We start from the raw sequence: 23,981 nt of genomic DNA, 5'->3' as shown, positions 1-23,981 counted from the left end.
CCATCTGCCACCTCAGCAGTGCCCATCTGCTGCCTCATCAGTGCACATCCGTGCAATAAATCAGTGCACATCTGTGCCGACCCATCAGTGCCCATCTGCCGCCTCAGCAGTGCCCATCTGTGCCGCCTCAGCAGTGCCCATCTGTGCCGCCTCAGCAGTGCCCATCTGCCGCCTCAGCAGTGCCCATCTGCCGCCTCAGCAGTGCCCATCTGCCGCCTCAGCAGTGCCCATCCGTGCAATAAATCTGCACATCTGTGCAATAAATCAGTGCACATCTGTGCCGACCCATCAGTGCCCATTTGTGCCATCTCAAAAGCGCCCATCTGTGCCACCTCAAAAGCGCCCATCTGTGCCACCTCATCAGTGCCCATCAGTGCTACCATGGCTAAACGTGTCTTTTCCGCTGAGGAGGCGTACCAAATTATTTCCACGGCCGACGAGAGCAACGGGGAGCTCTCCTCTTCAGATTCCTTTTCGGATTCTGAAGCCGACGTAAATTATGAGCCAGTCCTCAGCAGTGAAACACTGACTGATGAATCCGAGGAGGAAGATATCCGGCCCATCAAGCGAAGGCGTTCTAGTGAGGCAGTGCCGTCCACCAGCACCGCAATGCCGTCCACCAGCAGCGCAGTGCCCCAGCAAGAAAGGCCAAGTACCAGTGGGGTGTCATCTCAGCCCCAAAGGGTTAGGAGCCATGCTGGCCTTCCCTATGCCCTTCAGAACCCCTTGTGGCTTCCTCCTAATTCAGGAGAGGCCAATGTTCCCCCTTTCACCGCCCAGCCAGGAGTCCAGGTGGACACGGAGAATTTTAGCCCTATAGATTTTTTTAATTAAATTTTTACGGAGGACATGTTGGCGTCAATTGTGGCCCAGTGCAACCTGTATGCACAACAATTTATTTTTCAAAATCCGACCTCCTATTATGCCCGTCCCTACGAATGGAGAGACCTAACGGTGGAGGAGTTCAAGCTTTTTTTTAGGCCTCACATTTAATATGGGACTCAACAAAAAAAATCAATTACGTACCTACTGGTCAACCCACCCCCTCCACCACTCACCGCTCTTCTCCGCGGTAATGCCCAGAACCAGGTATCAGATGATCCTGAGGTTCTTACATTTCAGTGACAATTCCCAGTGCCTTCCACGAAATGATCCAAATTATGACCGCCTTTACAAAATTCGACCAATACTAAATTATTTTTCAGAAATATTCCCCAAATTGTTTACCCCGGACCAACACATATGTGTGGATGAGTCCCTTATTAAATTTAGTGGCAGGCTTAGAATGAAGCAATTTATGCCCAGCAAAAGGGCCCTCTATGGGGTGAAGGTCTACAAATTATGTGACCGAGCCACAGGGTACACATATTCATTCAAGGTGTACGAAGGGAAGGACACCCAGCTACAGCCCCCTAATTGTCCGGACTACTTGGGATCCAGCGGAAAAATTGTTTGGGACCTCATATACCCCCTACTGGATAAAGGCTACCACCTCTATGTAGATAACTTCTACACATCTCTGCCCCTGTTCCACAACCTTCACCGGAAGAAGACGCCAGCATGTGGCACTGTAAAAAAGAATCGGAAGGGCTTTCCTCAAAGTCTGGTGAACAAGAAGCTGCAGAAAGGAGAAACCGCAAGTCTAAGAAACAAGGAGGTTCTGGCAGTGAAGTGGAGGGACAGAAGGGATGTATACATGTTATCTTCTATCCACAACGATACCTTCGTGGAAATCCCCAGAAGGAATGGCCCCGTAAAGAAACCCAAATGCATTTCCGAATATAATTTGTTCATGGGAGGAGTCGACTTCAACGACCAAATGATGGAACCATATCTGGTCACAAGACGGACATACCATTGGTACAAAAAAGTAGCAATTTATTTTTTTCAATTGGCCATTTATAATTCATATGTCATTTACCGCAACGCCACCCAAAACCCCAAACGTTTCTTTGGCTACCAGGAGGAAGTTTTCACTGCCCTTATTTTCCCAAACGGCCCACCAGAAAATATCAGATCAGACGTTGTTAGTCGACTCTCCGAGCGCCACTTTCCGGATAAAATCCCCCCCACACCAACAGGCAAAAGACGCCAAAAAAGATGTAAGGTGTGTACCAGAGCAGGAGTCAGAAGAGACACATCTTATTATTGTGCACAATGTCCTTCCCAACCAGGCCTCTGTATAGGCGACTGTTTTCAGCGTTACCATACTTCAATAAATTTTTAGTGAAGTATGGTAAACATAATCCTCAGTTCCTGCCTTCATACACCTTCACACCCCTTATGCCACTGCCTGCTCTGTAACTGACCCTGGCTTGTTATTTGACCACTCTTATGCCTGCCGATTCTGTACATACCGCTGCCTGATCTGGAACTGACCCTGGACTGTTATTCGACCATGCTTCTGCCTAACGATTCTGTACATACCTCTGCCTGATCTGGAACTGACCCTGGACTGTTATTCGACCATGCTTCTGCCTAACGATTCTGTACATATCTCTGCCTGATCTGGAACTGACCTTGGACTGTTTGACCACGATATTTGCCTGCCTCTTGGACTGATCTTGTATTCTGCAACTGGACTAGTGGGATTCAACACGGGGTCTCACATATGTGAGGGGCTCCAGTATAGTTTTTCTGGAAGAAGAAAACAATTTTCTTTGTTTTCTTATTCCTAGATTAGGGTCTGGAGACTCGGAGGCTTCAAAGAGATTTGGGAGGGAGAAGCCTCTACCCCTATCCCCATTCTGTCCTGAACGAGGCTCTACTTCTGTCTGCTGCCTGTAGGACTTACTGCCATCATGCCGCACTGACCACACCACAAGGACCTGCCTACTACCAGGACCAATATTTTTGGCACTGCTGACACCTCTGCACTGACCCTGGACTGTAATATGGACAGTATCCCTGCCTGCTGCCTAAAAAACTGTGTTCGCTGTTGCTGACCAAGTCCCTGCCTGCTGCCTGGACCAGTGATATCCTCCTGTGGACAACTGCGCTTCTAAAACCACAGGTAATCTTTTCTTTACCCTTTGCTTAGCATAATGTATTTGGGGGTGTAATTCTTGGTATGTGCAGGCTATGTGTCCCTGGAACGCCAATGGTGTTTCTTGCATGTTGCGCCTCTGTATGTGGTCAGGCTGTGTAAACGTCTCACACATGTGGTATTGCCATACTCAGGAGGAGTAGTAGAATGTATTTTGGGGTGTTATTTTTGCTATGTAAATGCTATGCGTTGGAAATATCTTATAAACGGACAACTTTGTGTAAAAAAAAAATGCGTTTTCATTTTTTTCCACATTTTCCAAAAACTTCTGGAAAAAAAATGAACCATTGAAAAGACTCATTATGCCTCATAGATTATACGTTGGGGTGTTAGCTTTCCAAAATGGGGTCATTTTCTGGACGTTTCCATTGCCCTGGTGTTCCAGGGCCTTCAAAACTGTAATAGGTGGTTGAGAAATGAAATGTGTAATTTATGCTCCTAGAATGCCTGAAGGTGCTACTTCAAAATTAGGCCTCTGTATGTGGTCAGGCTGTGCGAAAGTCTCACACATGTGGTATCGTTATACTCAGGAGGAGTAGGAGAATGTATTTTGGGGTGTTATTTGTGGTATGCACATTCCGTGTGGGAGAAATAAGCAATTACAATGAAAATTTTGTGGGAAAAAAAATAAATCGTAATTTTGCAAAGAATTGTGGGAAAAAATGACAACTTAAAATAACTAACCATGCCTCTTACTAAATACATTGGAATGTCTACTTTCCAAAAAGGGGTCATTTGGGGGTCATTTGTACTTTCCTGGCTTGTTAGGGTCTCAAGAATGGAGATAGGCCTTTGTACATCAGATGTGATCTTTTTTTGCAAATCTTTATGATTTGCACCATAGCTTGTAGACTCTATAAATTTCACACATATAATATGCAAAAATTTGGGTTATTTTTACCAAAGATGTGTAGTAGTATAAATTGTGGCCAAAATTTATGAAGAAAAATTGCTAATTTGCTAAATTTTGTCACAGAAACGAAGAAAAATTCATTTTTTTTCAAAATTTTCGGTCTTTTTTCATTTATAGCGCAGAAAATAAAAAACCGAGAGGTGATCAAATACCACCAAAAGAAAGCTCTATTGGTATGAAGAAAATGACAAAAAAAATCATTTGGTTACAGTGTTGCATGAGTAATTGTCATTCAAAATGTGAGAGCACTGAAAGCTGAAAATTGGTCTGGGACTGAGGGGGGTTTAAGTGCCCAGTAAGCAAGTGGTTAAAGGATTTTTTGCTATAACCCCATCGAAGATGGTTTCTTTTTGTATTTAATAAGTACATTTTATTAGTTCTTTTTGTACACCTAAACGTTTTGTTTTGAGATCGGTATTTTCTAGGTTTGAATAAGAGATATAATTTTCTCCTTTTCTTGATCAGTTAGGTTTATTAATTCTTTTGTCCATTTCATCAAGCCTCCCCACAGACCGGGGGAATCTTAGGTACTTGTGGGCTGTGCAGTGGGCATGTATGGTTTTTAAGTAAGAGTATGTTGTATGTGATGTGCTGCTTTTATGTGTAAAGGGATGTGTGCTTTTATTGTTAGATGGTGGTTTGATGACTGTGTATTACAAACAAATGGCAGTGAGATTGGAAAAGGAGAGGTTAAGGAGCTCACAGAGAATGTAAAAGAAGGCATAAAAAAGCACAGCAACCAACATTTAACCACTTGCCGACTGGCTCACGCCAATATACAGAGGCAAAGTGGTTTGTTCCTGGGTACGTCTGTATCTTTAAGGGCGATAGCAGGTGCGCACCCACTGCACGGTGGGAAACCCGATCTACGTGGCTGGCGGGAGCGATCGCTGCCGGCCACACGCGATCGCGTGCACAAGGGCAGGAACAGGGATTTGTGTGTGTAAACACACACATCCCTGTACGGTCAGGAGAAAAGAGACATACTACCAAGTAGGAACAATGATATGTCTCCTCCAGTCAAACCTATCCCCTTGCAGTTAGAACAAACCTAGGGAACATACATTTAATAAACAACTTAAGATACACTCTCAATGACCTCCCAATTAGTGTATCATCACAGCGCTCACACACCCCCTCCCTCCAGCTGCCACTTAAAAAATTAAATATATCTATCAGAAGGTGGAAAGAAAGCAATTCTATCACTCGAAATGCAAACAAAGGCACCTAGTGGCGCTAAACAAAATCCACACTGTTGATTAGCAGTGTGCTATAATAACTAAAAAATACCCAACATGAAAAAAAAAAAATGTGCATAAAAAATAATCAACAATACAATCAATATTGATGAAATAGCAACAAAAAATACAATCAAAAAAAAAAAAAAAAAATTTACAGTCAAAAAAAAATAATATATATTATATAAATCACACAAATAGTGATACTGTGAGTAAGTGACAAAGGTGAAAAATAAAAAATGACCACAAGAACAAATGGTGCTCTAATACAAATGTGTAGTTCCAAAGTATAACTATGCCATACAATAATGCAAAAAAAATAAAATATGAATAAAAATAAAAATAAAAACAAAATAGAAAAATAAAAATAAAAATAAAAACAAAAATAAAATGAAAATAAAAATAAAGTTACAAATAAAATAAAAATCAAAATAAGATAAATATAAAAATAAACATAAAAATAAAAATAAAAATAAATAAAAATAAAAATAAAAATAAAAATCAAAGTCAACATAAAATAAAAAGCAATACAAGTGATCGGTCAGAGGAGGAGAACATATCGAGAATTTGCAAAAAAATATATGTAAATTTAACCCCCCTACTTAAAATCAAAATGCTCAATGTCACCCTTATTTTTAAGCATCAAGCTTACACAACCAATGCCTAAGAGTTCATATAATGGTAGGAACAATAAAAAAAATATATATAATGTATATGTAAAATTAAACTTTCTCATCAAATATAACTCTTTACCGAAATATGCATGAGAAATGTGCATAAAAAAATCAATAAAAATGCTAACTACCATAAATAAGCTACATTATCCCCCAATAAGGATCATATCATCCCAGTTCAAACACAATCTAAAGGACATTTGATAAAACAACCACAGGACAGCGAGGCGGCCAACCCCCCAACAAACAAAAAATCTTGTCAGGAGTTATTGATGAAACTATTGACATCCAGCTCGATATTCATACCCGCTGGTGCCAAACTCCTCATCAAGAAAATCCACCTCGTTTCCCTTTGTGACAGGTCTCTAATATGGTTTGAACCCCTCCAAGAATGGTGGACATGGTCAATACCGCAAAACTGTAACAGGGCTGGATACTGCTGGTGGTGCTCTTTAAAGTGCATAGACACACTATGGTATTTGTACCCCTTTCGTATATTCGCAAGGTGCTCAGAAATTCGGACCTTCAATTGCCTTTTAGTGCGTCCCACATAATAGAGTTTACATGGGCACCACAGTAGATATACTACATAAGTCGTGTTACAGGTCATGAATTCCTCTATCTGGAAGGTAATTCTGAGATAATAAGTGACTATCCTCTGCTTGCGAAGTTCTCATAAGAAGTGGCTTGGAGAAAATAATCATCAGTTGTATACACTATAAGCGCTTTTGCCTGACACGAGAGTGCTGGGCAATACCTTTGGTGAGTTTTTTATACAAGGGGGGCACGAGCACCAAGGGTGCGGTGGAGGCTTTTCACTTGATGGACACTTGGCTACAGAATGTTTATTTGAATTAATCATTTTTTGAACTATTGCCACCATTAGGATTACTGCTTTCCATCAATTTTCCTTGATTGAAGATTAATCGAACTCACTTTGGAACTACACATTTGTATTAGAGCACCATTTGTTCTTGTGGTCATTTTTTATTTTTCACCTTTGTCACTTACTCACAGTATCACTATTTGTGTGATTTATATAATATATATTATTTTTTTTTGACTGTAAATTTTTTTTTTTTTTTTGTTTGATTGTATTTTTTGTTGCTATTTCATCAATATTGATTGTATTGTTGATTATTTTTTATGCACATTTTTTTTTTCATGTTGGGTATTTTTTAGTTATTATAGCACACTGCTAATCAACAGTGTGGATTTTGTTTAGCGCCACTAGGTGCCTTTGTTTGCATTTCGAGTGATAGAATTGCTTTCTTTCCACCTTCTGATAGAAACATACATTTAATCCCTTGATCTCCTCCTAGTGTTAAACCCTTTCCTGCCAGTGACAGTTACACAGTAATCAGAGCATTTTTTTGGCAGTGATCACTGTATAAAATGTCAGTGGTCCCAAAAATGTGTCAAAAGAGTCCGATCTGCCAGCCACAATGTCACAGTACCGCTAGTACTAGTAAAAAAGGGCCATGTTTCCCATAGTTTGGTTTACACGAAAGTTATAGCGTCTACAATAAATATATGCTTATTGCATTTTTTTTTTACCACAAAGATGTAGAATATATACTGACCTAAACTGAGGAAGAGATAAAAAAAACAAAAAAACAAAAAACATTTTTGTGGATATTTATTATAGCAAAAAGTAAAACTATTTTTTTTTTTTCAAAAATTGTTACCGTATATACTCGAGTATAAGCCGAGATTTTCAGCCTCTTTTTTGAGGCTGAAAGTGCCCCCCTCGGCTTATACTCGAGTCATCGCTGTCTGCCCGCTCGATCAGCGTGTCGAGCAGACAGACAGCGGCCATTCTATAATTCAAAAGCCGCGCCTCCGGCTCCGCCTTCGCCTGTGATAGGCGGAACACTGAATTTCCCAGCAGCCTGTGTTCCGCCTATCACGGACATCGTCTCATCCTCGTACTACGGACGAGGATGAGACGATGTCCGTGATAGGCGGAACACAGGCTGCTGGGAAATTCAGTGTTCCGCCTATCACAGGCGAAGGCGGAGGCGCGGCTTTTGAATTTTACAATGGCCGCCGAGGCGCCGACGAAGAGGGCACGGGACGGAGGCACGGCACGGCACGGGATGGGACGGAGGCAAGGCACGACACGGGACGGAGGCAAGGCAAGGCACGGCACGGGACGGAGGCAAGGAGGCAAGGCACGGGACGGAGGCTCGGGACAAAGGCTCGGGACACAGGTAGGCTGGACACACACACACACACACGGACACACACACACAGGGATGGATGGATGGAGACACACACACACAGGGATGGATGGATACACACACACACACACAGGGATGGATGGATGGATGGAGACACACACACACAGGGATGGATGGATGGATGGAGACACACACACACACAGGGATGGATGGATGGATGGACACACACACACACAGGGATGGATGGATGGATGGACACACACACACACAGGGATGGATGGATGGATGGATGGACACACACACACACACACAGGGATGGATGGACGGACACACAGGGATGGACGGACACACAGGGATGGACGGACACACACACAGGGATGGACGGACACACACACAGGGATGGACAGGCATGTCTCACCCTCGGCTTATACACGAGTCAATAAGTTTGCCAGTTTTTTTGGGGGTAAATTGGGGGCCTCGGCTTATATTCGGGTCGGCCTATACTCGAGTATATACGGTACTCTTTTTTTGTTTATAGCGCAAAAAATAAAAACTGCAGAGGTGATCAAATGCTACTAAACGAAATCTCTATTTGTGGGAAATAAAAAAAGGATGTCAATTTTGTTTGGGCACAGAGACACACGACCACGCAATTTTCAGTTAAAAGCACTGTATCGCAAAAAATGGCCTGGTCATTAAGCAGCCAAATCCTCCGGTCTGCAAGTGGTTAATGAAAAATAGATTACAGGGCCATTAAAGCAGAAGTAAAGCCGTAGATTTATGTATGTCCTGGAAATGAAACTGTCACAATGGATGTGCGCTCAACCAAACTGTCAAACCATCCAATGGCTGGTGTCATAACGGATCATATGTATGCATCATGGCAATCTAAGAGGCCAAGATGGCAGCTTCCTTGGCTGAGAATGATAGAAGGGTTTACTTTCACTTTAAGTAGTGAATGTGTGTGGATTATTTTCGGAGCATATGGATGTTCATGCACATGCCTTTTCATTGGCTATAATTGGTAAAATAATTTTTATAATTATACTCGAGTGCATAAAAATTTTACACACTGGGCTTACATGTGTGCTGTATACAGTATCTACTCAAGAAAGTTGAGAATCAATTTTTTGTCCACTTCCAAAATAAAATTCTGCTCCTATGATCATTTAGGGAACTGGTGCCCATCGTGTTGCCTGCTGACTTTGTGTGCGTGTGACCCACCATTTCCAGGTCACCAGAAAGGCTGCACCTGGAGCTGAAATAGACTGTACCCTGCAGCTCACGGGGAATTTAAACTTCACTGTCACAAACCACCAGTGAGGGGCAATGTTAAACACGGTCACTAACCACCATTGGGGGGCGGGGTTAACATCACTGCCACCAACAACCAGTACTACCAATGTGAAGGTGGGTTTTAAACAGCACTGCTAGCTAGTACCAATGCGGGGTCTATTATTACAGTCGTGACATCAATGTTGGGCATTACTATTGCGTTGTTCACTGCCACCACTGCTGGTGGTTATTGTTGCATCCACGGACACCAATGCTGGGGGGTATTATTAAATCCACTGACACTGGTTCTGGGGTTATTATTGTGTCCACGGACCCCAATGCTAGGGGGTCATTATTACATCCATTGGCACCAGTGCTGGAGATTTTAATAAGCAGCCACTGCTACCGGGCTTATTGTACTACAACTCTAATTTCAGTGTGCATTGCAGTTTGCAGCAAAAATAATTCAACAAGACCAAAATTCTTTGGTGTTGAGGTACATGAAAGCCTATTTTTTAAGCCCTTGTACACACGGTCGGACATTCCGACAACAAAATCCATCGGATTTTGTCCGAAACTGGTGCTGCACGGTCGGACAAAGTTGTCGAAAAATCCAATCGTTCGTAACGTGATGACGCTATTTCGTTATGACAGGACTATGTTCAGGATAGTAGCCAATAGCTTTGGTCTAGGAATTTGATCTGAGCATGCGTGGCACTTTGTCCAATCGGAATTCTCTACAAACGATTGGACAAAGTCCGATTGGATCATGTTGTCGAAAATTTTTATAGCCTAGCTCTAAAACTTTGTCGGTCATATATTCCGACGGAAACAGTCCGATGGAGCCCCCACATGGTCGGATTATCCGACACCACAGTACGATCGGACATTTTCACTCAGAATGTCTGACCGTGTGTACAAGGGCTAAAGTAGTAAGGTTGGTAAAAAGCAATGCCAGAATACATTTAGGACTGGTTCATATCTTAATGGCACAGGAATGCGTTCCATGTTTTTGTGTGGTGTGATTTTGCAGCCCACTCATATGAATGAGCTGCAAATGAAACGAATGTAGTAAAATTAGTAAATGCACTAATTTTCAAAAACATGCTGCACCAAAACACATGGCATGGTAGTACCATGTGATTTGGTGCCCCCAAAAATGTACTTCGTTTTGGGGTACCATTAATATATTGTCACTAGCAGCAGGCCACAAAGGCAGTAAGTTTTGAGCGCGGTGCCAACCGCCCCTTACATTTTACACCTTATCTACAATTTGTACATTTGCAAAGATTAGTTTTGCTCGTGGCGGGCTGTTGAGCTTTAAAAAAATAAATAAAAAAATAGTCCTCTGCAGTTGGTTTCAAAAGGAAGCACATGCTAAAGGAACATGGAATTTACCATTCTTTCATTTCCTGAAAGTGCAAGTTGCTGTCCTTCTCTTGCCATGGTTTAATCATGTTTTCTGCTACTGAAACCAGTAAGAGGATCCAAATTTGTCAGAGCATTATTTCTGTACTTTCTGTACAGCCATTTTTGGCCAGCAATTCAGAAAATACTGAAGTCAAAGAGCCAGACAAGAACATTTTCAGAAGCAGGTGTGTGGTTTTGGATAGAGCTGGAGGCGAGTTCAATCTAACAAGCTTTTATTTTTGTCAGTGACCCCCATTGGGGAGACTTTCTCCTCACTGTCCCCGTGACGCCTGTACAAGAAATTTCGGTTTCAGTAGTCATGGAGAGATAAAAACACTGTCAGACATTCTAGCCCTTCTCCACACTACTAAAAATGTGGTTTTGTTATTGTCTGTCTGTCGCTGTTGGAGATATTTCAAATCATTGACTGGAAGCTAGGGGAAATCTTCCTAAAGCCTCATGCACACGGGACATTTGGGCATCTCTCCTTGACGCCTTTCCTCCCAGCAACATTTTGGTAGGAAAAAATAAATAAAATAAAAAAAACACACTTGATGCTTGTAAACCCACTGCAATATAATAAATGTTTGCTTTAGGTAGAGGGCAACTTTTTTTTTTTTTAACTTATACAAGATTTTAGCAATTGGGTTTGAAATATATTTTAAGTTTCAGAGAAAGTTAAAATAAACAGTAGCTTCTTTAATACAGAAGCCTCACAACTGATATGACGGCTAAAAGGTCAAATAACCTTTTTAATTTTGCAACTTTTCACTTTCAATCCCACAGGATCACATACTTTCCAAATCGGTGAAGAAAACACAACAATTTGTGAATAAAAAAAAATACAAAACTTCTACAGTCAACTTTAGATATCAAATCCCTTGTATATTTGTTTGTAAAAACCACATTACAGGCATTTCGTTAGCACAATGTAGCATATATCATAAGCAATAATGACACATAAATAGCCACTATCAGGCCACATTTTTTTTTTTATTTAGTAGTGTTTATGTTCCCAAGTTACATTTTAGGTCTATTGATGTAAGACTACAAAATTACCATTTGATTTTTTTTCTGTGCTTATAAAATACCAACATTTGTTTTTTTACTGTCATACACTCTGTAACACAGTCTGCAACAATTTACATGGAATCATAGGCACTTCAAAGGCTTATAAAGACTTTTACAACTTAAATGCATGGAGGAAAAACAAAAATAAAAAATACTCTTTAAACTCCTACTCGTACCTTTGGAGAGAAAGAAAATAAAAACACATGGAAAAAAAGTTTGTATTGTGGCCACAGACTTTGTCAGAATACTGTTCTAATCTTTGGATTTGGTTCTACCTCACAATCCAGGCTTAGATAGCCATAGCTTTCTAGTCGACACAGAACTATTACAGGTCATAGCCGGTTGGCACAGTTTGCTGGGACCTATAGTTCTATGACAACAGGCGAGCCAAATGTTATGTAACAGGAATCTGCCAGAAAAGGGTAAGAGTAGCTGCCATTGCTGATTTATGTTAATGGGGTGTGCTCGGAACACCTTATAAGCTCAGGTACCAAATAGAGAAGCAAAGGTCAGGTTCCAGACCCTTCAGAAACAAAAGCAGCAACAGCAGCTCCCATATTTATACAGCGACAGATTCCCTTTAAATGACAACTCCTGACAAAACAGATTTCGGTTTTTGGTGTAGTGGTGCATGGCTCAATCCACTCTACTGCCCTCCAAGATCCAAATCGGGTGATCTTCCCTCCATTCCAAAATACAAGCCGGAGATTTGTACTGAGCGATTGTCACCAACCCATGAGTTCACCTATGAAGAATCCACTGAAGGCTACAAAGCAACACTGCATCACTTAGCCTCTGTTGCAGCCTTTCTCAACCTTTTTATCCCAAGAGAACCCTTGAAATAATTTTCAGGTTTCAGGGAATCCATGTTAAAATAAATTCATGGAGGATCAGTGGGAAGAACGTAGCTTACATTGGTGATCAGCATGAAGAATGCATGCTTTACAGAAAGCTAAAAAGATAATTGGTGTCATGCCAATGTCTTTGGCACGTGGCATCAGACCCAATACTATTCAGGCACCATCAGATGGGAGATCAATTGGCCACAACTCATGGAACCCCTTATCAACCTTTTAGAGGAAGCCTGGTTGAGAATGGCTGCCCTAGTGCAGCGTCTTTAGAGACTTGCGTAGAGCTTGCTTAGTATGCTGTTGACAGTAGTAGCTTGGCTGAACAATTGTGATCAGCCTGTCATGTGGAGGATGGACAGGGAAACTACCCTAGGGGGTCCGGGGGAGAAGTAATTAAAATGGGGGAACTAAGCCTGCCCCACCAAAGACAGAAAACCTTGTTTTGGCTGGAGTTGCTTATTAGGCCTGTCATAATCCATGCCAAGGTAAAGCAGCTTGCGGCTCACCAGCAGCTGATGTACAATTCCCAGTACACACTGGAAAGCCGCTCATTGGGCCTCATCTGTCAATGTCTAGTTGATACTAGCAACCATTCACCTTCCTGTTTTTATTTTAAACATTCCTAAAAACATGAATTGAAGAATCTGACTGATTGCTAGAACACAGAGTTTTTTGCAGACACTGATGAATGAGGCCCACAGTCTAAACGGTTTACATCACATATGTAATACATACATAGCCAGCGTCACCAGCACTTCGTTATAGGTAAGGTGTTACTGGCCTTCTCCTGATTGGAGGAATTAAAGGTGCATTCACTCTTAAAATTATATCAGCTTAGTAGTAATGTAAAAGATCTACAACTAGGGGAGGAAACCAGTCTCTGCACTGATTTTAGCAGTTTTTTCCCCCCAGTGCATGATAAAAGTAGAAAATCAGAAACCTGATTAACAAACATGGGCAATAAAAAGGTTTTCGCCTCTTACCCAAACTCAGGCTTAAAATCTGAAACAATAAATGGCAAGGATCAATATCTTAGATCAACCAGACTTTAGTATACTGCTTGTCAGTTCAGTGAAAGATAAATTCTGATTGGCTGCTATGAATTTGCTGTTGCCCTTTAATTTCTTGAGTAAAGCTGAATGCATGTTCTCCTATTGTACACCCTATTTTATATAATAACTCTGTTGCTCAAGTAGGTAAAAAAAAAAAAAAAAAAAAAAAAAAAAAAAAAAAAACCTGTAAAGCAAAAAGGTTAAGGCCTTATGCACAGGGCCACATGAGGCTACACAAGTAAAATTGACATATCGTACTGCCCAGGGGACAACTGCGGAATACAGCTGTCCCACAGTAATGATTGGCTAAACGTATGTATACACCGTACTTGCGTAGAAATACATACAAGTGTACATCCCTGGAGAAGGCTTGTGTGCATCCAGTGTGTGCCTACACAGGTACAGAGTATGCCCATGTACAACTATTCATTACTATAGGCAGCTGTGTGCTGCGTCTCCTGGGCATGTAAACGTGCCCACAATCTACATTGTACTGCCTCATGCAGCTATGTACACGAGGCCTTATACATGCCTTTCCCGGTGCCCATGTCACTGATCATTGTTCTATTGCAATGGCTGAAAAACTTCCTGCATCCAACCCACGTGAGGGTGTGTCGGATGCTTAGTCCTAGTGGCCCCTACATCATTACTATGTCCTGTAGTGGTGAAGGGAGTAGCGTATGAAGCCACAGCAAGCAAAGGGGAATCCGAAATCAGATCCTCCTGAAACTCAGATCAGAGTCAGATGCTGAAGATTCTTCAGCAAGCATAGTTCAACAGAAAAGTTCAGTAGCAAGGATGGTGGGACAGGTTAAAAAAAAAAAAATTCCATACAGGCTGGAGACAAGTTACTATGAGCACAGTAATGAATATTTTGATGCAAGCAAGAGGGGTGTTATTGATACAAAACATAGCCCCTCATCCACACTTCATCTGCTGATTACAGCAGAACTATATACAGGATTCTAGATCAACAAAAACATTCATATTGTATGATATACTCTAAAACCCCCACACCTCTGTTTTCCCTGGGCTCTGCTTCTTGTCAAATGCTGGTGCCATTTTGGTTGGGTGATGGCTGTCCTCTCCGGCAATCTGAGCATACCCATAGCTTATGCCTTGAGCTAAGCTGTCAGGATCGCCTGTGGAATCTTGCAAGATAAAGCATGTGATATACAGCCCAGGAGCACAAATCTTTCAGGACCATCCCCCGATACAGTCAAGTGACAATCTAGGTAATCCTGCCATGTCCATGCTGACAATCTGAAATGCAAGCATGCATGCACAGGGTAAACGAGTATGCTGCAGGTTTTATGAAGAAATTAAGACTCTGTAGTCTAATCACGGAGATAACTACATGAAAACATACAAAATGGACTTTATGTGGGTACCCCGATTAGGCACCAATTTATTGGCCTGCTGTTACTAAAAGCAAATAACCTTTTAAAGAGGCGTATGCACACTAAAGCTAGCTCTGTTTTTATATCTTTAGATTATGCAAAAAGAAGCCATGTCAGCACAGCCATGTTTAAAAAAACTTAATGTAAAAAGGTAATGGCTGCCAACACTCCACATTGTGTCTATGTTTTAGTTATTCTAGCACTGTGCATGAGAGCTGCAGCTCTCCTGGCTTTGTTCCTCCTCCCTGGGCAGACCAATATGGATCCATTGGTTTCCACTCCCGTTAATCATCTCCAGGCTGAGCCCGCACAAGTGCTCCCATGGGAATTCATCTCTTGCCGGTTCCCCCAGTAGGGGGTGAAGAGCCGGGAGCGCCAGCGGGGGACCCGAGAAGAGAAGGAATGGGGCTGTTTTGTGCAATTCTATTGCATAGAGCAGGCAAGTATAGATATGTTTATTTTTTTTATTTTTCTATTACAACCACTTTAAAAAAAATGATATAAGATTGATCTTAAAGGGTCGTCTCTTTTCTTTTTTTGTTTCCCCCCCCTTCAGTTTCACCATTTCTTGTGCACCTGCATCACAATAGCAGGTGCATGTATCTTTTTTTTTTAGCCAATTATGGAAGAGGTGGGTAGTATAGAGGTTGGTGCAGGCGCAGTAATAAATGGCGGACGCAAGTGGAAGTGCATCTTTGGGTGACACCACTGTATGCGAGGCATAGAAAGGTAGTGTTGGCATCCTTATGTAGGAAGTGCTGATGACCTAATTATTTTCTTGGACTCTCAAAATAGAAAAACAAACCTTATTACAAAAACTAATGCCGGATATAATAAAATATACTTGTTTGGGGGAAGGGCTTAGATATACTTTAAAATGTTTGATAATACAAAAATGATAAGAGTGAATGCACCTTTAAAATAAGTAGCTCTTACTAACAGCTTGTAAGTAGATATTTCTTTTTTCATTTTGCACGTCAGACTAAATTTGCTAGAAAGTACACTGAAAATTAGAGCGGTATTGTATAAAAAAAAAAAATAAACCAAAAAACAAAAAAAAAAAAAGCAAAAAAATAAACAAAAAAAACAAAAAAAAAAAAAAACAAATATCATTAGACAGATTTATACAAATTTTAAGTTTACATAGGAAGAAAAAAAGTACATTTACACTAATATACTGTATATCTGAATTACCCTAGGACGATTGCACCATGACAACTACTAAAAAAAGGCATTTGTTTGGAAACAGATAAATTAATGAAACAAAAAACTAAAACTTTGAGCGATCTGAGACATGCTAAAAATATTAAACAACCTTTTATAGACCCAAAGATTGAAAGCTACTGTTTGTCATTTTTCCATCTTGTATGTTTATGCATAAAGATATTAAACATCTTGGTGAATACCAATGGTCATATAAAATAATACTTTGCCACTGTTACCCACTCAACAATGCCAAGAATTTTTTTTTTTTTATACTTTTTGTTTTTAAGGAATACATGAAAAGTTTTTTTTTTTTCTTAAATACAATGGGATTTTTTTCATTATAATTTGCCTCCGAGGCTCTTTAGAGAACAAGGAAAAAAAAAAAATAAGAAAAAAAAAAAAAAAAAGAAATCTTCTTTATTCTATGCAAAAGCTTTATTTTAAAAGAAAAACAAAAAAAGTTCAGTGATCTCAAAAAAAGAGACACTAGGTGGGAGTTTTACGCGTAAAACTCTTTAGTAGGTGCCTTTTGGTAGACGGCGCTGGATGGTTTTCGTTCTCCCAGGTCGTAGCTGCCTTCATCCTTCTTCCTCATGCGATAAACAAGCAGCAGGATGAGGAAAACAGCAAAAAGGAAGCCGATGCCTCCACCAGCAATAACCGCTGAAAGGGAAGATTAGATAGATACTTTGTTAGATATGACATTTTAGTGAAAGCTAAATTTCAGTTATTGATGTGCTATATTAAAGTGGAACTAAAGAAACTACCACTGTGGGTATCTCTCGCCTTCCTGCTTACTTCTAACCCAAAGCTAGCACTAAGCCTGCTGAAAAATATGTACTTGGAGGTCTTTTTCTGCTTTTCAGAATTTGATCTGTGGCTGGGATCCATCTGCAGACAAGGACAGGCAAGCTTGGTGTCAGTAGGGTAGTGGACAGCATCCGTGGGGCAGAGGCTGGTGTCATTGAGGCAGTGGATGGTATCAGTAGGGCAGAGGACAGGATTAGTAACTTTATTTTTTACAATTCAATTTATTGATTTTTTACAATTTTTAGCAGCCCTGCTGGGGGGCTTTGGTGAAATATCACCAGTCTAAACAGACCCCCGTCGTCTCACTTTTGAGACAGAGAAAGGATATTGAGGACAAAGTCCTCTATCTCTGCAGAGTCTCACTGTTCATTACCAAACTCAAGCATAGTAAAATGTTTACTCTGCTTCAGTTATGAATGAACACATTGATTAATTGGTACCACTCACTGTGTTCATTTAGAAAAGGAAAGATCCAGTAAACTACATTTGCCAGCCCCCCTTCCTGCTCTCCATCCTGAAGATCCCCGCAGCTTTTGGCGGGAGATGAGGTGAGCGTAAGGCGTAAGTGCGCTAGAACTGCCAACACACCAGAAACAAGGGGCAACTGCACAGTAGGAGTGCTGCCATTCACCAGAACCATATCTGTTTTTCTCTTCTGTGGCAGCTGAAAGCTAACAGGAGTGAGGAGGAGGAGGAGAAATCCACTTTAGTTATACTTCAAAGGGTTACCAAATCCTTGTTTTTTAAAAACATATCATACCATGCCATTGTGCAGTTAGTTTTGCACAAAGTGGCCCAGATTCTCCTCTTCTGGGGTCCCCCGGCGACACTAGTAGCCCCTCCCCGCATCGGGAAACCACCTAGGAGAAGTGCTCTCCCTGGGGGCACCTTGCGGGCACGTTCCTAAGTAAAGCTTTTGCGTCCATAGACACAGCAAGCCGGACTCAGCCCTTCCCCCCAGCACCCTGTTACTGGATTTGACTGACGGCAGCAGGAGCCAATGGCTGCGCTGCTATCAATCTATCCAATCAAGAGCAGAGACCCCGACCAGAGAGGGTGTGTGCGTGTCTCCGGCATGGGAATGAATGGGCTCAGGTGAGTAAAACGTGAGGGGGGGGGGGTGTGAGAGAGATGGTGGGTGGAGCTGCTCAGTGATAGGATGCATTAAGGTGAAAAAACAGGAGGGGTTACAACCCCTTTAATAAAAGAACCAAAAACTTCCAATCATTTTCAGTCAAGGAAGCAGCCTTCTTAGCCTCATTTTGATCAGCAGTTGCCATGTGCTGTATATGTGTTCAGCTAGGACACCAGTCATTTCATGGCTTCACAGTTTGGTTTTAAGCTAACATATGCACACTGGCAACTGATAATTATCATTCATGGCATGCCTTTAAGGTAATGGATTTGGGAAACCGATAAATTGGTGGGTGTAGTTCTGCTTTAAGTGACTAAAATGCTGCATAATGGTGTAGCATGCATCAGAACTTAAAACACCATCCTGTATAACAATGTTTGGAAGAAGCACTATTGACAGTGTGAAACGCGTCACCTCTCCTGGTTCCTGTGTCTTTGTCTTGGTGGCTGTCATATGACTGTTTGAACAATAAAAACCGCATTGAAACGACATTGTGTGCAGCAATTTTCCTTTTTTCCCCCCATAGTTTTCGGTGGAGAGCCGTGGCTTACACCCAGCACATCCGGATCATATTGATTTGCTCACCCGGAGCGCCGTTACCCCTTCTTCATAATTTTCTGTATAAAAGTGTTTCTCAACCTTTTTTCAGTCTAGGCACCCTTTAAACATCATAGACAGTCTAGAGAAGGGGTCTCAAACTGGTGGCCCTCTAGCTGTTACAAAACTACAAGACCCATGAGGCATTGCAAGGCTGGCAGTTACAAGTATGACTCCCTCAGTCAGAAGCATGATGGGAGTTTCGCAACAGCTGGAGGGCCACCAGTTTGAGATCCCTGGTCTAAAAGGCACCCCATTCTAAAATGTAAAAGCTATTCTAATAGTTTTACATAATGCAGCAACAGCCACAAGTCCAAGTAGGGCACCCAACATTAAAGGGGATTTATTCTTCCAAAGCAAATATACTTTTGCAAACTGGTACTATTATTCCAAGGTTTCTCTTCTCCCATATTGATGGAGAGGGGCGGGTTGCTATGCAGGCAACCGACACCCTCCTTATCAACTGATGATGACATTGGTTGTTAGGATGCCGGCAGCTAGAAGGTTGTGCACAATGAAAACTTGTGACATTTTGCCAAGGCACCCCTGAAGAAACCTCAAGCCACTCTGGTTAAAAAAGGCTGCTGTATAATACAGTGAGGGAAAAAAGTATTTGATCCCCTGCCGATTCTGTATGTTTGCCCACTGAAAGAAATGATCAGTCTAGATTTCTAATGGTAGGTTTATTTTAACAGTGAGAGACCGAACAAGAACAAATAAATCCAGAAAAACACATTTCAAAAACGTTCTCAATTAATTTGCATTTTAATGCGTGAAATATTTGACACCTTTGCAAAACATGACTTAATACATGTTGGCAAAACCCTTGTTGACAATCAGAGGTCAGATGCTTCTTGTAGTTGGTCACTGGGTTTGCACACATCTCAGGAGGGACTTTGTCCCACTCCTCTTTGCAGATCCTCTCCAAGTCATTAAGGTTTCGAGGCTGACGTTTGGTAACTTGAACCTTCAGTTCCCTCCACATATTTTCTATGGGATTAAGGTCTGGAGACTGGCTAGGTCACTCCAGGACCTTAATGTGCTTCTTCTTGAGCCACTTGTTTGTTGCCTTGGCCATGTGTTTTGCGTCACTGCCATGCTGGAATTGCCATCCATGAGCCATTTTCAATGCCCTGGCTGAGGAAAGGAGGTTCTGAACCCAATATCTGACAGTACATGGCCCTGTCCATCGTCCTGTTGATACAGTGAATTTGTCCTGCCCCCTTAGCAGAGAAACACCCCCATAGCATAATGTTTCCACCTCCATGTTTGATGGTGGGGGTGGTGTTCTTGAGGTCATAGGCAGCATTCCTCGACCTACATACACGGCGAGTTGAGTTGATGCCAAAGAGTTCAATTTTGGTCTCATCTGACCACAACACCTTCACCCAGGTTCTCCGCTGAAAAATACAGATGTTTATTAGCAAACTACAGATGTGCCTGTGCTTTCTTGAGCAGGAGGACCTTGCAGACCCTGCAGGATTTCAGTCCTTTACGATGTAGTGTGTTAGTAATTGTTTTCTTGGTGACTATGGTCCCAGCTGCCTTGAGATTATTGACAAGATTCTCCCATGTAGTTCTCATGATCACTGAAACTCCACGAGGTGAGATCCTGCATGGAGCCCCAGACCAAGGGAGATTGACAGTTATTTTGTGTTTCCTCTATTTGCGAATAATCGCACCAACTGTTGTCACCCTCTCACCAGGCTGCTTGGTGATGGTCTTGTAGCCAATTTCAGCCTTGTGTAGGTCTACAATCTTATCCCTGACATACTTGGAAAGCTCTTTGGTCTTTGCCATGGTGGAGAGATTGGAATCTGATTGTTTTTGTGGACAGGTGCCTTTTATACAGGTAACAAGCGGAGATTAGGCGCATTAGGTGTTCCTAATCTCAGCTCATTACCTGTATAGAATACACCTGGGAGCCAGAAATCTTGCTGATTGATAAGGGATCAAATACTTACTGCACTCATTAAAATCCAAATCAATTTATAAACTTTTTTGAAATGCCCATTTCAGGATATTTTTGTTATTCTCTCACTGTTAAAATAAAACTACCATTAAAATTATGGACTGATCATTTGTCAGTGGGCAAACTTTCAAAACCAGCAGGGGATCAAATACCCTTTCCGTCACTGTATACTGTACATGAATAATTACGATAATTACTGACAGCACCCTATGAGGCAAGGAAGGGGTTATGTAAAGTTGGAATTATGCAAGCCAAGGTTTAAGTAACCCAGGAACGTGTAAATAAAAATGAAAGGAAATAGTGTTTGCAATGGTACGTTGCACGGAAAATTATTATTAAATGCATGTAAAGGGCATACACACAAAAACAAATCTAAACATAATAATACTAATCATACAAATAGATTGCTTTTGATCAGGTTATAGTGAAAGCATTAGTACTAATCATATATACGATTTTACCTCAATTAACAATGCCAGCCTAGAACTTCTACCTCTAACCGGATTTACAGTTGTGCTACCAGCCAGAAAGTTAAGGGAAGTTCTAAATTTGATAGCGGTCAGGGAACATAAGGGGACCTGTAGAAGCCATGAAAGATGGTAATGCCCTCCATTCCTGTAGTTTCCATAGGACAGGATACAAATAAATCTCCACAATGGAGACACAAACAATAGGGCTAGCGTCAAGGGGCAGATGCAAGTGTGCCTTCAGGTGCATTCAGATTGCACTTAAAACAGAACTAAAGACACAAATACTTAAAGTAGAACTATAGGCAAAGTTTTTTTTCCCCATTTTGGATAGAGTAAGGGGGGGTTATAACCCCTGTCCCATGGCTAAAACTGGAAGTGAGAGGCAATCCTTGCTAATTAAGGAAATTTCTTGGGGACCCCCAGGCCACCAGAACTGGTGTCCCTATTGGAAGATTTCCCTTCTATTACTTTTCTCTGGACAACCAAAAGTCTGATTTTTCTTTACCATTATTATTAAAACAGGAAAAATAGAGAGGTTGAATCTCCCCAACGCGTGCACAGACCGCAATAAAAACCGACAGGAGTTCTAATCCTTCTCCGCTCTATCCAAAAAAAGGTTCTGCCTTTAGTTACACTTTAACTTTGTTCCAATGGTCCGACACCCACAAGGTGGATTTAGTTACACTGTAATATTCGTTTGGGATGTTTCCAAGATCCTTCAGAGTTCACTGACAGGAACTAATGACCTATAGTTGGCCTCCTACTGACCTGCAGTATTCCTCTTAAGCTGCATCAACCTTAAGCTGCATTTGCAATCCTTGTGACTAGGGAGGACAATAGGTTTGGCTTAAGGCTGGGTTCACACCGCTGCGGGTGGGAGACCCGGATGTGATTCGCACCGCACTGCAGTGCAAATCACATCCGATCTCTGTAGCGATGCGAGTTCAGCCATACAGATAGTATGGCTGAATTCGCATCGCACCCGCCGCAAACTCGCACGGGACCCTTTTTTTGGTCCGCAGCAGAATCGGATCGCATGGGTGTTCACACCATGCGATCCGATTCCTGTCCGAGTTTGCAGATCGCACTGCGATATGCGGACTGATCTGGGGGTGTCATTAAGATTTCATTGACACTCCCAGCAGTCCGCATAGGGCAGTGTGAACTGCCGGCGGGAAGCATGCGATGCGGGAAAACGCCGCGGATTTGCGGCGTTCCCGCATCGCTACAGTGTGAACCTAGCCTAAACCTGGAAGTCAGCTGCCAATGACAGTGATTTTCTGCCCCACAGCTGCATGTACACATTGGGACAAGGGCGCTCATGATATCATTGCATTAATATCGCCATGTAGTCATATTAGGCCAATGATGTCTCAAGCATCCCCACCCTTTTGTGGAAGCATAGCCGCTCACTGGCCTAAAAATGACAGCTTACTTCCAGGATGGCCAAACCAAATCTCATCACTACAGTGACCTCTAAGCAAAAAGAAGTAGTTCTGACAAACAAAAGCCCTTTGACACAAGCCAGATAAACCTAATAGACCTTGCAAAAGGAGCCACAAGTAACCAATCATCAGCAAAATATACAAATGATCGCTGAAAAACTCTCCTGCGGGTGTTGTGCTCATCCCCCCCCCCCCCTTGTGTCTTTCTTGTTATGTTGGTACTGTGCAAATGGAGCGTGGATTCTGTGTTGCATAGAAAGACCAAGCAGAAAAGGGGAGGCCACCCTCTTATGCTTATTATGTACAGTATCTCACAAAATTGAGAACACCCCTCACATTTTTGTAAATATTTTATTATATCTTTTCATGTGACAACACTGATACACAAAAAATAATACTTTGCTACAATGTAAAGTAGTGAGTGTACAGCTTGTATAACAGTGTAAATTTGCTGTCCCCTCAAAATAACTCAACACACAGCCATTAATAATGTCTAAACTGCTGGCAACAAAAGTGAGTACACCCCTAAGTGAAAATGCCCACATTGGTCGCAAAGTGTAACATCACGGAGCTGGTGGATGTTATAGACCTTGCGCTCCTCCACCTTCCATTTGAGGATTTCCCACAGATGCTCAATAGGGTTTACGTCTGGAGACACGCTTGGCCAGTCCATCACCTTTACCCCCAGCTTCTTTAGCAAGGCATTGGTTGTCTTGGAGGTGTGTTTGGGGTCTTTATGTTGGAATACTGGCCTGAGGCCCAGTCTCCAAAGGGAGGGGGATCATGTTCTGCTTCAGTATGCCAAAGTACATGTTGGCATTCATAGTTCCCTCAATAAACCAGCCCCAGACCATGACACTCCCACCACCATGCTTGACTGTAGGCAAGACACACTTGTCTTTGTACTCGTCACCTAGTTGCCGCCAGACACGCTTGACACCATCTGAACTAAATAAGTTGATCTTTGTCTCATCAGACTACAGGACATGGTTCAAGTAATCCATGTCCTTAATCTGCTTGTCTTCAGCAAACTGTTTGCAGGCTTTCTTGAGCAGATGCTTCTTTAGTTCCTTCTGGGACGACAGTCATGCAGACCAATTTGATGCAGTGTACAGCGTTTGGTCTAAGCACTGACAGGCTGACCTCCCACCCCTTCAACCTCTGCAGCACTCATACATCTATTTCCCAAAGACAACCTCTGGATATGACACTGAGCACATGCATGCAACTTCT

At 41.9% G+C, this 23,981-nt stretch overlaps 1 protein-coding gene across 1 annotated transcript in view; it reads right to left on the bottom strand.

Moving 5' to 3' along the window:
• Positions 1–11,603: 11,603 nt before the first annotated feature.
• Positions 11,604–23,981, bottom strand: part of SDC2 (syndecan 2) — a 176,072-nt gene continuing 163,694 nt past the window's right edge. The window contains exon 5 of the mRNA XM_077493072.1: positions 11,604–16,982. Coding sequence (XP_077349198.1) covers positions 16,819–16,982 — 164 coding nt within the window. The 3' untranslated portion in view covers positions 11,604–16,818. The remainder of the gene's footprint in view (positions 16,983–23,981) is intronic.

This window comes from Lithobates pipiens, unplaced genomic scaffold (genome assembly GCF_037356315.1).
Source record: "Lithobates pipiens isolate NorthernLeopardFrog02 unplaced genomic scaffold, aLitPip1_a1.2 Scaffold_19, whole genome shotgun sequence".
Lineage (NCBI taxonomy): Eukaryota > Metazoa > Chordata > Amphibia > Anura > Ranidae > Lithobates > Lithobates pipiens.
The sequence above is the reverse complement of the archived record's forward strand: the minus strand, read 5'-3'. Positions and strand labels throughout refer to the sequence as shown.